Raw genomic sequence first — 14,626 nt, forward strand, 5'->3', positions numbered from 1 at the left:
GTGCAATGAATATTAGTATCTTTCTGTTTCCTCGACTAGCCTTGGAATTGGGTAAGGGTGCGTCCGAGTAGATCAGGGAAGGCTATTGCATTGGCGACTCCAGTGAGCCGGGAGGGGGTGAGTCAGAGGGGAAGGGTATCAGAGACATGTGAATGGATAAATTGACAGGAGTTGCTGACTGTACATGAAAAAAATCGAATGTCATGTCTTTGTGGGTGGGGCTTCCCAGTGGGCAGCGAGGGTGCAGCACTTAGGTGAGGTAAGAATTTGGAATAGCCTACACATGAGTGATATAGCTGAAAGTATGAGGTTAGCTGAGGTCTCAAGGGGCCAGTGAGAGAGAGGAGCAGAGAGAGCCCAGGGCTAAGAACCAAGGCTGGGAAGCACCTGTTATTGGGGGTAAGAGGAGGCAGAGCCAATGAAGGAAGCAGTGAACGAATGGTCTCTCACCTCCCTCCCAAGCATGTTCCATCCCTGTGGTCTCCTCTCTCAGGGTTCTGGCAGCTTTATGTCGGGAGGTGTCCAGGGCAGCGAGAGTTCAGGAGGGTAATACTGGATTGGGGGCAGGTGGACTGGGGGAAACTCAGAGGTGTGGCTGTGTACCCAGGCACCTGGAGAGCTTGCCCTGCACTTGGCTATCAGAGTCGCCACCCAGGCCTCCCTGCCCCTGGTGGATTTCATCATCCAAAATGGGTGAGAACCTCCCTGCCCATCTGCCCACCTCCTCACCTCCTCATACTCCCCCTTGTTCCTTTGTCTTCTCCGTTCCCCTTCCCCCTTCTCTCTTTTTCCCCCCTGACTTTGACCCCTTTGCCTGTCTGTTCCCCTTCCTTCCTCCCCGGCCCCCCACCCCCAGAGGTCACCTGGACGCCAAGGCTGCTGACGGGAACAGTCCCGTGCACTGCGCTGCTCTCTACAATCAGCCCGACTGCCTCAAGCTGCTGCTGAAAGGGAGAGCTTCGGTTGGCACAGGTGGGGCCCCGACGCCTCCTCTGCCAGACTTCCGGTTCCTTACTACCCCTCGTGTGGCACTTCCTGCCTTCTTCCCAGATGGAGAGCCCTGGTAACAAGCATGGGCTTTGCAGACAGACTTGGGTCCTAATCCCAGCTTGCCTCTGACCACCTCTGTGACCTTGGGATCTGTCCATTCATCTGTTGAACCTCAGCTTCCTCATGTGTAAAATGGGTATAATACCACAGACCAAGTAGAGTTGCTAAGAAGATAAAAAAAAAAAAGAATGTGTCTGAAAGTATTTAAGCAAATGAATATTAGCTGAGTTCAAATAATAGTGATTATAGTAGCCGCTATTTTTATTTACTGTTTAACATGTGCCTGGTAAGGGGCCAAGTGCTCTTGGCACAAGAGCCTCACAACAACCTCAACAGAAAGGTATGAGTATTATACTCATTTTGTAGATGAGCAAATCAAGGCCCAGAGAGGCTAAGTGACTTGCCCAAGATCACACAGCCAGGAAGTAGCAGAGCCGAGATTCAAGCGCAGTCTGATTCCAGAGGCCCATCTTAACCTCTAACCTATAATGTCTTTTGACCCTGACCCCTGACTTTACCCCTCACAGTGAACGAGGCAGGAGAGACAGCTCTGGACATAGCCAGGAAGAAGCAGCACAAGGAGTGTGAGGAGCTGGTGAGGTCTAGGAAAGGAGGGGAAGCCCCCGACCCTTCCTCTTTCTCTGCTGAGCCCTTGACCCTCTGAACTGCCAAGGCTTTGTTTTTGGCAGCTGGAGAAGGCCCAGGCGGGGACCCTCGCCTTCCCTCTGCACGTGGACTACTCCTGGGGACTCTCCACAGAGCCTGGCTCCGACAGTGACGAGGAGGAAGAAGAGAAGGTGGGTCCTCACCCCATCTCTCGGGCCTTCGTGAGAGAGCAGATGGAAAGAGCCAGATCGGACCTGCTGTGGGGAGGGGCAGGGCTGAACTGGAGGAACCACACCATCCTTTCTCCCATACCTTTGCCCCTGCAGCGCTGCCCTCTGAAGCCCCCAGCCCAGACCCGCTGGGCCAGCGGGAGGGTCGACCTCAGCAACAAGACGTACGAGGCCATCGCCACCCTGGGACCAGCTGCCCCTCAGAGCGAGAGTGAGGCCTGCCCCCCGCCCTTGCCGGTCAAAAACCCTTCTCGGACCATGGTCCAAGGGCGTGTGGGACATACCAGTGGAGGTATGACTGGCTGCCCAGAAAAATGCTCATCATACCATTCACTGTCACCAGCGCATTGAGTTAAGGGTGCGTGTGTGAGCTCATATCACCCTCATAGTCTCTTGTCAGGCAGAGGTCATCGTGTCCCCCTTACAGGTAAAGGGGCAGAGGTGTGGAGTAACATCCCCCAAACCCCACAGCTAATACGTCCCCGATGTGGGATTCAAACCCGGGTCTGTCTTATTCCAAATTCTTCAATGCTTTCCTTAAATGAAAAGAGAGAGAAGCATTTATTGACCATCCGCTGTGTCTCCAGTATTTGGGGAGCTACACTGAGACACAGTCTAGTGGGGGAGATAGAAGCTGGAATGCAGTTCATTACAATAATAGACACAATGGTATAGAATGTAAATCCCCCCCCCCCCACACACACACACAAAGAATGTAAATCTCAAGAGGACAGGAGTGTTCCGTTGATTAGTATTTCTCCTGCACCTAGCACAGCGCCTGGCTCTTCTCAAGAACTGTTCGTTGAAAGAATGAACAGCCTTGTTCTGGGAGCTCAGGGGAGGGAGGGAGCGTGTTCTGTTGGGACTGGGGAGTGGTTGAGGAAGGCATCCTGTCTGGGTAGCATCTGCGTTGAGCCTGGGGAATGAGCAGAAGAGTCCAGACTGAGACTGAGGGGCAGGAGGGGTAGAAGCCAAAAGTGCATCAGTGTGGCCTGGCCATCATAGCAAATGAGACTGGGCATGGTGGGGAGGAGCTGAAGGGGACCACCGGGGAGGTGGGTGGCATCCGGGAGTGGGGACAGCCATAGACCCTTGAGGCCAAGGACTGCTTTGAATTGAGAACAGAGTAAGTGGTAAAGACAGGCTTTATCATTTCTGATTCTAGATCGTTCCGAAGTCCCCAGCCTGAGCTTAGAGCCTTCTGGGGCCCCTGAGAGCCTGGGCAGTCCAGCCTCCACCCCCTCCGGCCTCACAAGCCCTGGGGAAGCTGGAGGTCCCAGCCAAACCCCCCCACCGAGCTCTGAGGAGGGCCTCTGGGAGCCCCCGGCCCCCTCCCGCCCCAGCCTGACATCTGGAACCACCCCCACGGAGATGTATCCCCCAGTCAAGTTCAGGTGAGGGCCCAGGTGGGCAAGTCTCCCCCCTCCCTCTGCACATCATGTATTTCCCCACCTGTCCGTGGTGCCTACCTAAGGCCTGGGATACCTCCCTGCTCTGAGGCCCATGACTAACACAGAATGCTAGCCCTTGAGTGGAGGGTGAGTGGGCCCCTTGCCCCTCACACACCTGCTCCTGAGTCTGGGAAGGAGCCTGAGACCCAGACTGCTGGAGGCCAAGTGAAGGCTTAGTCCCTCCTGTCTAGAGGCGGGAGTCGGGAGGCTCTCAGTGGGATCTCTGCTGTGTTCCCACCTCCAGCGCAGGATCCAGTCCTCCCTTCCCTGGAAACAAGCCCTTTCAGTTTGCAGTTTGGGGGGTAGATACGGGGAAGTCTCCAGAGCCCTCGGGAGTCAGTTCTAAGCCCGGGGGCCTCGAGGGGTTCTCTACCCACCTGCTTAGGCCCCAGCCTATACCTGAGCTCTTTTCCCCCACACTAAGGGGCTCTCAGTGTGAGGTCACATTGGCCTTTCCCTGCCTTCCAGCTCCGAGAGCACCCGCTCCTACCGGCGGGGTGGGCCGGAGCCTGGAAGACTGTCCCTCAGCCAGGCAGCCTCTGTGCAGAAGGAACACGCCGGTATGAGCTCTGGGACCATGGTTTGAGGGGCGGTGGCAGGACACGTGGGAGGCAGAGGGGGTCAACGGGAGACGGTTGGGGTGGGGGGCCTCTCCCCATGACTGGGGTACATATGAGAGCAGGTGGCCGCAGCTTGGTCAGTGCCTGCCCTTCCCACCACAGCCCAGGACACATGCAGCTGGGGAGAGCCCAGGCCTTGAGGGATGGCAGAGGTGGTGATGCCCAAGCCCTGGCTTCTCTCCGGGAAGGCTGAGCGAGCCCCTGTCAACCAGGCTGGAGGCTCAGAGAAGGTCTCACCTCCCTGCAGATGAGGCAGGATTAGGGTGGCTGTGTACCAGTCTTTAGTGTGCCCGACTGTCCCCTTGTAGGAATCTGCTGAGACTGCCAACTCCCAGGCACAGAGGCATGTGACAGGGACCAGGCAAGGGCTCTCATCCTTAATCCGACTTCTCTCTGCTGGATCACGAAGCCTCTCACAGCTATCCATAGTTAGTTGAGGAACTGGGAGTGGGCACAGGACAGAGCCAGTTGGGCTGAGAATAAAACTGCTTGTTCCTTGTTCCCCCGGGGATTCCTCAGGGGTGGCCGTGGGTGTCAGTGCTGGGAGCGGGAGGCAGCAGGGGCAGGAACCGGGTCTCTCTGAGGAATTGCCACCCTCACTGTATCAAAGTCAGGCACCAGACACAAATCTGTGTCCACAACCAGGTATCTGTCACCCAGCATTTAGCCGATACTTGTCGTTGAGACGTGCATGCTAAGAAGAGGCCGGGCTTCAGAGTGTGGACGCCTTGGAAAAGTGGCTTCACTTCTTTAAGCCTCAGTTTCATTGTCTGTTAAATGGGGATAATTTCATCCATCCATGACAGGACGGTGGTGAAACCGAGTGAGATAAACAGCTGGTATATAATAAAAGTACCTAGACGGGGCGCCTGGGCGACTCAGTTGGTTAAGTGTCCGACTCCAGCAAAGGTCATGATCTTGCGGTTCATGAGTTCGAGCCCTGCGTCAGGCTCTGTGCTGACACTCAGAGCCTGGAGCCTGCCTAGGATTCTGTGTCTCCCTCTGCCCCTGCTTCTGCCCCAGTTGCACACTCTCTTGCTCTCTGTCTTTCAAAAATAAATAAACATTAAAAATTTTTTAAAATATATAATATAGGTACTTAGAAACTATCAATTTTCATTCTTCTATCCCCAGGTTGGCTTCACTGAAGGAGAGGGCTCAAGAAGGGGGGTTCTCCTGGAAACTCTGCGCAGCTTTTGCAAGACTAGCTCCTTGCTGGCCTTTGCATGCCCGAACTACCCCCATGTTTGGGCCCCAATGTTCAGAGCTAGGACTTGAACCCGCAAGACTGGGGAACTGAGGCGTCCGTTCCCTTGGGTCTTGCTGTCTCTGTCCCTTGTGCCTCCGTGGCTGGCCTTCTTCCCTGCCGTGGACCCATACCCCTTGCCCAGGACACTGGGCCCATGTTAGGGCTAATGGTGGCTCCTTCCTCTCTATCCCATCACTGCCCAGAGGCCAGGGAGCCAGAGGGCTGGGTCTGAGATTCTTGAGCTACTCTCCATCTTGAGAATGCTCAGTCTCTCATCAGACCAGAACTCTGCTTCTTCTCTCAGTCTGGGGGCTCCGTAAGAGTAAGGCCGGCCTACCCTCATGCTTCAAGTCCAGACCAGGGATTCTACCAGACAAAGGGCTGCCTTCTTGGACATTCATTAGTCTAGGACTCCTTTCCTGAGTTTCTCTCTATGTCCAGATGTCACACAAGTAAGACAAGGGTCTTGCAGATGTGGTCCCTTGCTAGGAAGCTGGTCCCCAAGGCTGGGCTTGGGAATGGGCAGGGCTAGATCCCAGGGGATGGTCCTCGGCCCAGGGACAGACAGTCGGCTGGCTTACACCGATGAGACCCTGCAGTTGTCTATAGCTTGCGTGCCTTCTGCTTGGCCAGTGCTCATGCTGAACTGGCTGTTAAGTAAATACTCTGAAGAGTACTCCTTTCAAGGGACAGCGCAGCCTTCCCGGGCACCTCTGTTATATTCCCCAGCCGGGAGGTAGACTAGGAGTAACCCCCATTTGCCTACTCTCCTTGATTTAGCAGGAAGAAAAGGAATGGTCGGAGATGACCGATCTTCACTTCTCTCCTTTTTCTTCGGTCAACTCAGGAGCCTTCCAGTCTTGGGGGAGGAAAGAGCTAAGAAAGGAGGAAGGAAAATAATAGGAAGGGAGAGCAGGAAATAAAGTTTCTCCTTCCCCTTGCCAGAAATTCCACCATGACTTTCAGCCCCATGTTAGAAAACAGGTACACTTAAGCCATCATCAATCTCTAACAGCTTTATGGGCACTGGGCATGAGGCCCTGGCAAGGATGGGCCAGGCCAAACAGAAGAGGCTGGAGGGTGCCAATGGCCAACGAAGCAGTCTGGCCCAGGAGGCTGAACTGTTTACCCTGGATGGAGACCTGACTGGTCTGGGATCCCACAGGAACAGGGTTGTCTTCTGAGCCTCCAGTGTCTGGTTTTGTTCATCTCAGACTTGTTATTTCACTCATCTCTAATAAAAGATTTTTGTTTTATTAAATTCCAGTGGTTTCATTTATGTGATCTGAAGAGCATTAGGGAAGGGGGTGGGAATTCTAGGGCCTGGAACTCTTTCTCTGGACCTGCTAAGGGAGCTGGGCCTGGTGTAGAACAGGGATGATTTTGCCCCAAGGGACGTTTGGCAATGCAGAGACTTTTTTTTTTTTTTTTTTTTGACTGTTCCCAACTGGAAGGCGCTGCTGGCATCTAGTGGCTAGAGGTCAGAGATACTGGTCACCATCCTGCAATACACAGGTCAGCCCCACAACAATGCATTATCCCATCCAGAATGCTAGTGGTTTCCAGGTTAAGAAACACTGGTGCAGAGAAAGCCTGTTGGACGGGGAGTCAGGAGACTCGTAGTTGAGGTCTGCCACAGCCCTTGTCTCAATTTGACTTTCCCTGAGACAAAAGCTTTGGGGACCAATAGTTTATTGTGAGGTGACCCCAGGAAACATAATAAGGAAGTAGGGAGTGGAACCTATGTAGGTCAAACGCAATAGAAGTTATATTAATGAGGGGCTACCACTGGGAACAACTAGGACTTATCTTGGGGACTGTATTGATTAGAACATATCTTCAGGCTCCTGGCTGGCTCGATCAGTGGAGTGTGCGACTCTTGATCTCAGGGCTGAGAGTTCGAGGCCCGTGTTGGGCATAGAGATTACTTAAAAAGTAAATAAATATATAAGAACATGTCTTCAAGTTGTCCCACTGAAAGTGAAAAAATTGGTGTGTTTACCACCAAGTCTGGTCTCCCACTGGTTGCGGGGTCCTTCCTGGGGGGTGTCCATTCCCAAGCACCTCCAGCCTGCTCTGAACCCTCATTCAGGGCACGTGGGAAGGTGCTGGATGTGCGTCCGGGAATTGCCTGCTGTGACCTCCAAGTGAGGATAGGTAGACAGAGGGAATATGGTGGGTACCAACGGTGTCTAATATGGCTGAGCAGTGCAGCCCTGGGCTCCTCTAAGCCTCAGGCTTCCCACCCATACAATGAAAAGGTTGCATTCGATGTTTTCTTAGGGTCCTTTGAGTCCCGATGATGTAGGAATCTTGGCTTCTTTTGATGTCCTACAACTCAGGGTGGGAACTGTGTGGAAGTTTGAGGAAAATCAAATGTTGTTTTTAAAAAGGCAATCCTGGGGCACCTGGGTGGCTCAGTCCATTAAGTGTCAGACGGGCTCAGGTCATGACCTCGCGGTTCATGAGTTCAAGCCCTGCATAGGGCTCTGTGCTGGCTCTCTGCTGTCGTCACGGAACCCGCTTCCGATCCTCTGTCCCCCTCTCTTTCTGCCCTTCTCCTGCTTGTTCTCTCTCTCGATAAAAAAAAAAAAAAAAAAAAAAAAAAAGTAATCCTGAATAACTAGATGGCTGTCCCTTCAACCCAGAGGTTGGTTGGGAATTGGCCAAGAGACTGTCCCCCACACCGAACTGATAAAAGTCTAACCTCAAAGTGGTCCACATTGCTAATGTAGTCAGACCCCACCCACCTCTGGCTTCCTGCCCCGTTTGCCCCCAACCTACCTCTCTGTGCTACAGCCCCAGCAGTTTTTCAGTTCCTCCAACCCTGACATGCCAAGCACACCCCCATCGCTAAGCTTTGCACATTCAGAACTCCAGGAGGACTGTTTTGTTCCTCTCTGGATGCTCAGGGCTAGAACTGCCTGGCACATAGCAGGTGCTCAATAAATACACGTTGAATGAATGAATGTCTCTCCATCTCTTACACAAACACTCCCTTCCTCCTCCCCTCAACTCCCACCCTGCACTTCTGCCCAAAGTTTAAACTTCACTGCTTCAGAGAAGATGACACCTCAACTGGTGCAGGTCCCCTCAGATGTGTTCTTCAAGTATCCTCCCCTTCTTCCTGACCCTCGCCCCAGTTGTGATCATATGGAATTGATTGTGTCCAAATGTGCTTAGGCTTTTTCTTGCCCATAGACTCAATCTCAAACTTGCTGGGACTAGTCTGTCTTGTTTGTTGCTTGGACACTCAAAAAGCATTTGTTGAATGAAAGAAAAACCTGCCCATTCCTACCGAAGTCCCAGGCCACACAGCAGCAGTCAGAAGCCCATGAGTTGTGACCGAGGCTGGGTCAGGGTTCTCTAGAGTTTTGTCAAGAAAGTCTGGAGATGTCACTGAACACCCCATGCCACAGTGCCCGACTCTGTACACACTATGAACCACTTTTCATGCTTCCCTCTCAGGTCCCTTAAAGCCTCTCTCCCACACAAGGATCACTTTGTGTCAATTAAGCTCACTAGTTTAGGACTTTTCCTGGGTCTGCTGGGGATACTTGGAAGGTCCTTCCACTGGAATCCAGATGTGTGCACAGCTGTGGGGGCACAATTCTGCTTCCTTCCCTTCACCCGAGATGACCCTTCCAGACCCAATCCCAGTAGGGAGGCAGTGGCCTGACCCTGAATAAAGGGCACCCACGCACCTGGGTCAGGATTTCTCAAAGCCGGGTGCACCTAAGTATCTCCCAAACCCTCGCTACTCAGAGAGCAGTCCTGGAGGCCGCTCCGCCCGTTGCGCTCCCGGGAGCTTGTTAGAAATGCAAAAACCTCACTGCAACAAACAAAATAGAAACAGAGGGCCTGGATACACGCGTGTCCCCAGGCCATGTGCACGAATGAGTGAGCAGGGGGTACAGCAGAGCTGGATTTAACGATCGTGCACGAAATATAATCCGAGGGCACCAAGATGCCTGCACCTGGGCATAGGCGCGGAGCTAGGTCCCGCTTTGAGCTGCGATCGTGCACCGACGCGGGAGCCAGGACTCCTCCTAGAGCGCCCGGGGCACCCTCAGGCGCCCTCCGCGCCGCGACTGCCTCCTGGGTCCGGGGACCACGGCCTCCCCACTTGCCAGAGAGCACTCCTTCCCAAATCTCCCTTCGGCAGAAGGGCCCAGGTGGCGGGCGCTCTCTCGAAGCCTCGTCCCTCTCCGCAGGCCAGGCCCGCCGGCGCGGGCAAACTTTGCCCGGGCGAGTCCTTGAAGTCTATATTTAGTGCACGTCACCCCTCCCCCTGCGGTCGAGAGGCGGGCGGGCCGAGAGGGGTGTGGGGGGAGAGCCCCGCCCCCGCAGGCGTGTGTGTCGTGTGGGTTTGGGGCCCCGCGCGGTTGCGCGCGCCCTCGGCCTTTGCGCCTCCCGCAGCCCCGGCGCCCCTCGCCCCGCTGGGCGTCGTGCGCCAGCATGGGCCAGGAAGAGGAGCTGCTGAGGATCGCCAGAAAGCTGGAGAAGATGGTGGCCAGGAAGAACACGGTGAGGCTGCAGAGTTTGGGCCACAGCCCCCGCCCCCAGGAGGCGCGGCGCGTGCGAGCCTGGTGTCCCGGGGGCGCGTGTTGGCGGCGCGCCCGGGAGGCGCGTGCGGGACTCGAGGGAGGCGCGGCTGACGCAGGGCTCAGCGCCCCTTGGGGACTGCTGGGGACCCCAGGGTGGGTGTGTGCACCGCCCAGGGCGCTGGGCAGGATCTTGCGGGACCGCAAAGACGAGGCTTGTGCATGCCCCTCTGGACAAGTGGGGTTCGGGGGCGCTGGGTAGCTTCTGCAGGTCCCGGGAAAGCGAGCGAAGAGACCAGGACCTGGAAAAGGACTTTCAGAGTCCGGGGACTCACGGCGGCGTGTGCAAAGCCAGGGGAGCGGCGGCGACAGCGGGGCGGGGGAGAAAGGGGAACGGGGGAGGGGGGTGGTTTACAAAATCCTGGATGGCCCGAGAAGGGGCAAAGAAACTTGAGCTGATGTGGGGTGCTGAGCCGCCTCTATCCCTCACCCCGGTAGCGGATCTGGAGGAGAGCAGCAAGGGACCTCCGATCCCACAACCTCACAGCTTGGGGCGCCAGGAGCGGTTCTATTTGCAACTTTCCCTTAACTTGGCCGCAGGGTGGGGCCCCGGGCAGGCGGGGGCCGAACAGGTGCTGGGCAGCCGCTGCGCCCTAGGGGGGGGGGAAGGGGGGACGGGCTGGAGGCCTGGGCTGTCGGGGCCGGGGGAGGGGGAGCCGGACCCAGAGGGGAATCAGGACTGAGGGCCCTACCTGCGGATACCTGGACTCTCAGGCCGACTTGAAGTTAATGTTTGATCCTCTCCCTGATCTTTGCCTCAAGCTGGAGGCCACCGGGTTGCCTGGCCAGAGCAAACTTGGCCTTGGGTCTGCGAGGGTCTGGGCACACCCAGAGAAGGAAGAGAGGAGAGGGTAGCCCATGGGACTGTCCCCCCACCTCACCCTGTACCAGGGCCCTCCCAGTCCCATCTTCCATAGCCAGGTGCTGGAACAGGACCTGCCTTTCCAGCCCATTCTAGATGTGACTCTAGGAGCTTGGGGGAAGGGATGGACCTAAGAGAAGTTTTAGAGCAGGGAAGATGGAAGAGTCCCATGGAGTGTCAGGCTACCCTGGTGTAGACAATGAGTTGGTGTCCATACAAAGGCCAGAGTTACCAGTTTCCTCATCTGTAAGAAAGATACGAGATTATCTGTCTCCTGGGCAGGAGTGCCTCTGCTGGCAGTGGTGAGGGTAGACAGATGTAAAACCTCCTGGAGGACTTGAACTAGTGCTGGGTAAGAGAGAATGACGCCTGCTTTTGCACAGCCAGGAGGGGCACAGAAACCTGCCGAGTGCTGGGAACCCCCTCACCCACACATTCCCAGCCTCCACCTGCCCCCCCCCCCCCCCCGCCGTGCCGGGATCCTCCAAAACCAGTGCAACTGAGCCTCAAGTCAGAGGGCACTTTCCCAACTGGGGGTGACGGAGCTCAGCCCGGGTCTTCTGAGCTCAATTCCACATCACAGTCCTGTCCCTTGCTGACTCCAGACTTGAGCCATGAGATTCTGGGCTCCGGGGCGGGGTGGGGGAGGCCGGGACACCTGAGGAAAGGCAGTTTTGGGGAGTAGAGCTCTGGCTGAGGAGGAAGCCACCTGCCCTGGGTTCCCTCTCGCTCCTTTTATGGCCCTATGCTCACCACTCTGCTTCCCTCTCTGGGCCTCGATTCCCTCTTCTGTGAAATGGGAAGAGGAAACTGTGTCCCTGGGGGATGGATTCCTGAGGAAGTACCCAGAGCTGTCTCCCGGAAAGAGGCAAGCCTGGCCACAGGGTCTCTGTAGCACAGAGCTCGTCTGCAGCCACGTCTGCGCCTGGGCTCTTGGCAGCATCTGGGTGGGCACAGAGCTCTGGGCCTGTGGCCGACGGAGGTGGAGACTGCTCTGGGAGCAAAAGTGGGCCCGCCCAGCAGTGGTTAGGGAGAGGAGGACACACTTCCTGTAAGAAGACGGAACCTCCACGTTGCAGCTCAGGCCTGGGGTTCACTGCCAATTACTGAAGTCCCAGCAACTTTCTCAGGGCTTTTGTCAGACGCTGTGCGTGTGCACCAACTGGAGCAGCTTCAGACATACACCAAACAGTCACAGCTACGCATACACATAATTACACGCAACAAACATAGCCACACACACGCACAGCCACACACAGCAATAGCTAGACAAGCATCTATACACATAACTGCATGTGAGTCGCGGCACTGGTACTGACATGATAGATACTGACATGATAGATACACGGACCCATGCGTTTACAGAAAGACACGCATGCGTGCACAGCACAGCTACCCCCATACTTGCAAAGTTACGGACTTAGCAAACAGCCACAGTTTCACATCACAGGCGTCTCCCACAGAGACAAACAGACACACTGTGCTTCGAGCTGCATTTACACAGCTCCACACACGGACTAAAGATACTGCTTGCTGCATATCCCATCCCTGTACACAGACAGACACCCAAGTCAGCTCTTGCACACGGCTTCGCAAGTCCGGCTGCACTGAGGCTCCTCGCTATTCTCCAACATGACCCAGTTGTACAGTGTGACATTCAGAGGTGCACACCCCGTGGTGAGCTGGAATCCGCTTAATGTCCATTGTTGATTTTTTCAGGAATTTTGCAAGCTGGTTGTTAAATACAGCCATTATTTTATTTTATTTTTTTAGTTGATTAGCGTTGACGTGCATTGCCACTTTGGTTTCAGGTGTACAACATAGTGATTCATCAACTCTATACGCTATGCTGTGCTTACCACAGGTGTGGCTGCCTACCATCTGTCACCATACAAATGCCGTTAAAATACCATTGACTAGGGGCACCTGGTGGCTTAGGCGTCAGGCACCTTAGGCAAAGGTGATCCAACTTTGGCTCACGTCATGATCTCACTGCTCGTGAGTTTGAGCCCCACGTCGGGCTCTGTGCTGATAGCTTGGAGCCTGGAGCCTGCTTCAGATTCTGTCTCTGTCTCTGTCTCTCTCTCTCTCTGCCCCTCCCCTGCTCATGCTCTGTCTCTCTCTCTCTCTCAAATATAAAATAAAACATAAAAAAAATTAAAAATACCATTGACTATGTTCCCTGTGTAGAGCCATTATTTTAAAAATTAAATGATATGCTTCCAGTTAAATAAATCGTATTAAAAACAAAGGACATTTAAAAATTAAAAAAATAAAAACAAAGGTAACACACACTCCAAAGTCATCACTTCTAATTATTTTACTACATTTCACTATTTTACTACATTTCACTCTCCATGGTCTAGAGGTTCTGTTATATCAATATGGTGGAAATCCTAGTATAATGGCATGATAGGGTACATTTCTTCCCAGTGCCTCCTTTTAGTTCAGTGACAGCATATTGGTAGCTTGAAATTGACCTACAAATCAGGTGGGTTTTTTTTTTTTTTCCTTTGAGAGCTGGGTGTTGAATGTTGACCAACATGGCACCACACCTACTCACGTTGATATTCCATAACTACACACATCTAGACAGCTTTTCGTCCATACTTACACAGGTTAGAGCTGAAAGGCCTGAGTTTGAATCCCAGCTCGATGCCTTGTAACTTTGGGCAAATTATTTAATCTCCCTGTTTCTTGGGTTGCTCATCTGTGAAAATGGGGTAATAATTCAGTAAGAATGAGAGTAGTAACAGTACCTACCTCGCAGGGCCCGTGTGAGAGTTAAAGGAACTAATGCAGGTGAGATACTTAGAGCAGTGCCCAGCACAGAGCAAGCCTTTCATTGGTGGTCCATGCGTGCAGGGTTATACGCAGGCGTGCACATCCACAGGTCACGCCTCCAGAAACATACTGCTAACCCACGTTCCAAGGGAGGCTGAGGGCTGACAGAGGGCACCCCTTGGGATGTGGTCCTGGCAAGGAAGCCTGGCAGGGCGGGCGTTGGCTGCTGGAACCACACAGTGAGACCAGGGCAAGGGGCATACAGGACACAGTCAGCTGGTGCTCCCCAGGGAACCCATCTCAGGCCAGGGGGCGGGGCTGGCTTCTAGGAAGTGGGTGCAGGAAAGAGAAGGCTGAAATGGGGCATGGGTGGCCCAGGGCCTGGCAGCCAGCAGATTTTCAGATCTGAGGCTCCTTTCCTCCCGTCACCCCCTCCCTTCCCACCTTCCGCTCTCTGCTTTATTCATTCACTCAGGAAACACTGGGCTGTGTGCTAAACCCTGACGTTTCAGAGATTAAAACAGTCCTCCTTACCCAAGAGAAATGAAATGAGAGCATATGTCCACACAAGGACTTGTACATGAATGTTCCTGGCAGCTTTATTTGTGGTAGGCCCAACTGGAGGCTAGCCCAAGTCCCATCAACAGGTGGATGGATGGCGGAGCCTGGCTGACTCAGTCGAAGGAGTGTGCGATTCTTGATCTCAGGGCTGTGAGTTCGAGCCCCATGTTGGGTGTAGAGATCACTTAGATAAATAAACTTTAAAAAATCGTTTTAAGTTAAAACAAACAGGTGAATGGATAAGCAAATTGTGGTGCGTCTCTACAATGGAAAACAACTCAGTAATAAAAAGAACTATCGATCTACGCAGCAACGTGGATAAATCTCAGTTACCCTGAGTGGAGGAAGCCAGATGAGAAGGCCCATTGCAGTACTCTTTATATGAAATTCTTTAAAATGCAAATGTTTCTAGGTGACAGAAAACAGAATCGTCGTGGCCTGGGCCTGGGTTGGGGTACAGGGAGGGTAGGTTACAAAGGGGCACAAGGAAACTGGGGGGTGATGGTCATGTTCTTATCTTGATTGTGGTGGTGGTTCCCTGGGCGTACACAAACGTCAAACGTGCGGTTCGTTGCATGTCACTTACACCTCAATAAAGCTGTAAAAAAA

The 14,626-nt window shown here is 53.9% G+C and overlaps 2 protein-coding genes across 2 annotated transcripts in view; both read left to right on the forward strand.

The window, feature by feature from the left end:
- Positions 1–6,602, forward strand: part of ASAP3 (ArfGAP with SH3 domain, ankyrin repeat and PH domain 3) — a 48,920-nt gene extending 42,318 nt beyond the window's left edge. The window contains 10 exon segments of the mRNA XM_049617839.1: positions 608–693; positions 857–972; positions 1,578–1,645; positions 1,740–1,847; positions 1,983–2,178; positions 3,052–3,280; positions 3,806–3,836; positions 3,838–3,897; positions 5,092–5,119; positions 5,122–6,602. Of these exon segments, the coding sequence (XP_049473796.1) occupies positions 608–693; positions 857–972; positions 1,578–1,645; positions 1,740–1,847; positions 1,983–2,178; positions 3,052–3,280; positions 3,806–3,836; positions 3,838–3,897; positions 5,092–5,119; positions 5,122–5,165 (966 nt within the window). The 3' untranslated portion in view covers positions 5,166–6,602.
- Positions 6,603–9,547: 2,945 nt separating this feature from the next.
- Positions 9,548–14,626, forward strand: part of TCEA3 (transcription elongation factor A3) — a 44,853-nt gene continuing 39,774 nt past the window's right edge. The window contains exon 1 of the mRNA XM_049618904.1: positions 9,548–9,733. Within this exon, the coding sequence (XP_049474861.1) occupies positions 9,665–9,733 (69 nt within the window). The 5' untranslated portion in view covers positions 9,548–9,664. The remainder of the gene's footprint in view (positions 9,734–14,626) is intronic.

The sequence above is a fragment of the Panthera uncia genome (assembly GCF_023721935.1).
Source record: "Panthera uncia isolate 11264 chromosome C1 unlocalized genomic scaffold, Puncia_PCG_1.0 HiC_scaffold_4, whole genome shotgun sequence".
Taxonomy (NCBI): domain Eukaryota; kingdom Metazoa; phylum Chordata; class Mammalia; order Carnivora; family Felidae; genus Panthera; species Panthera uncia.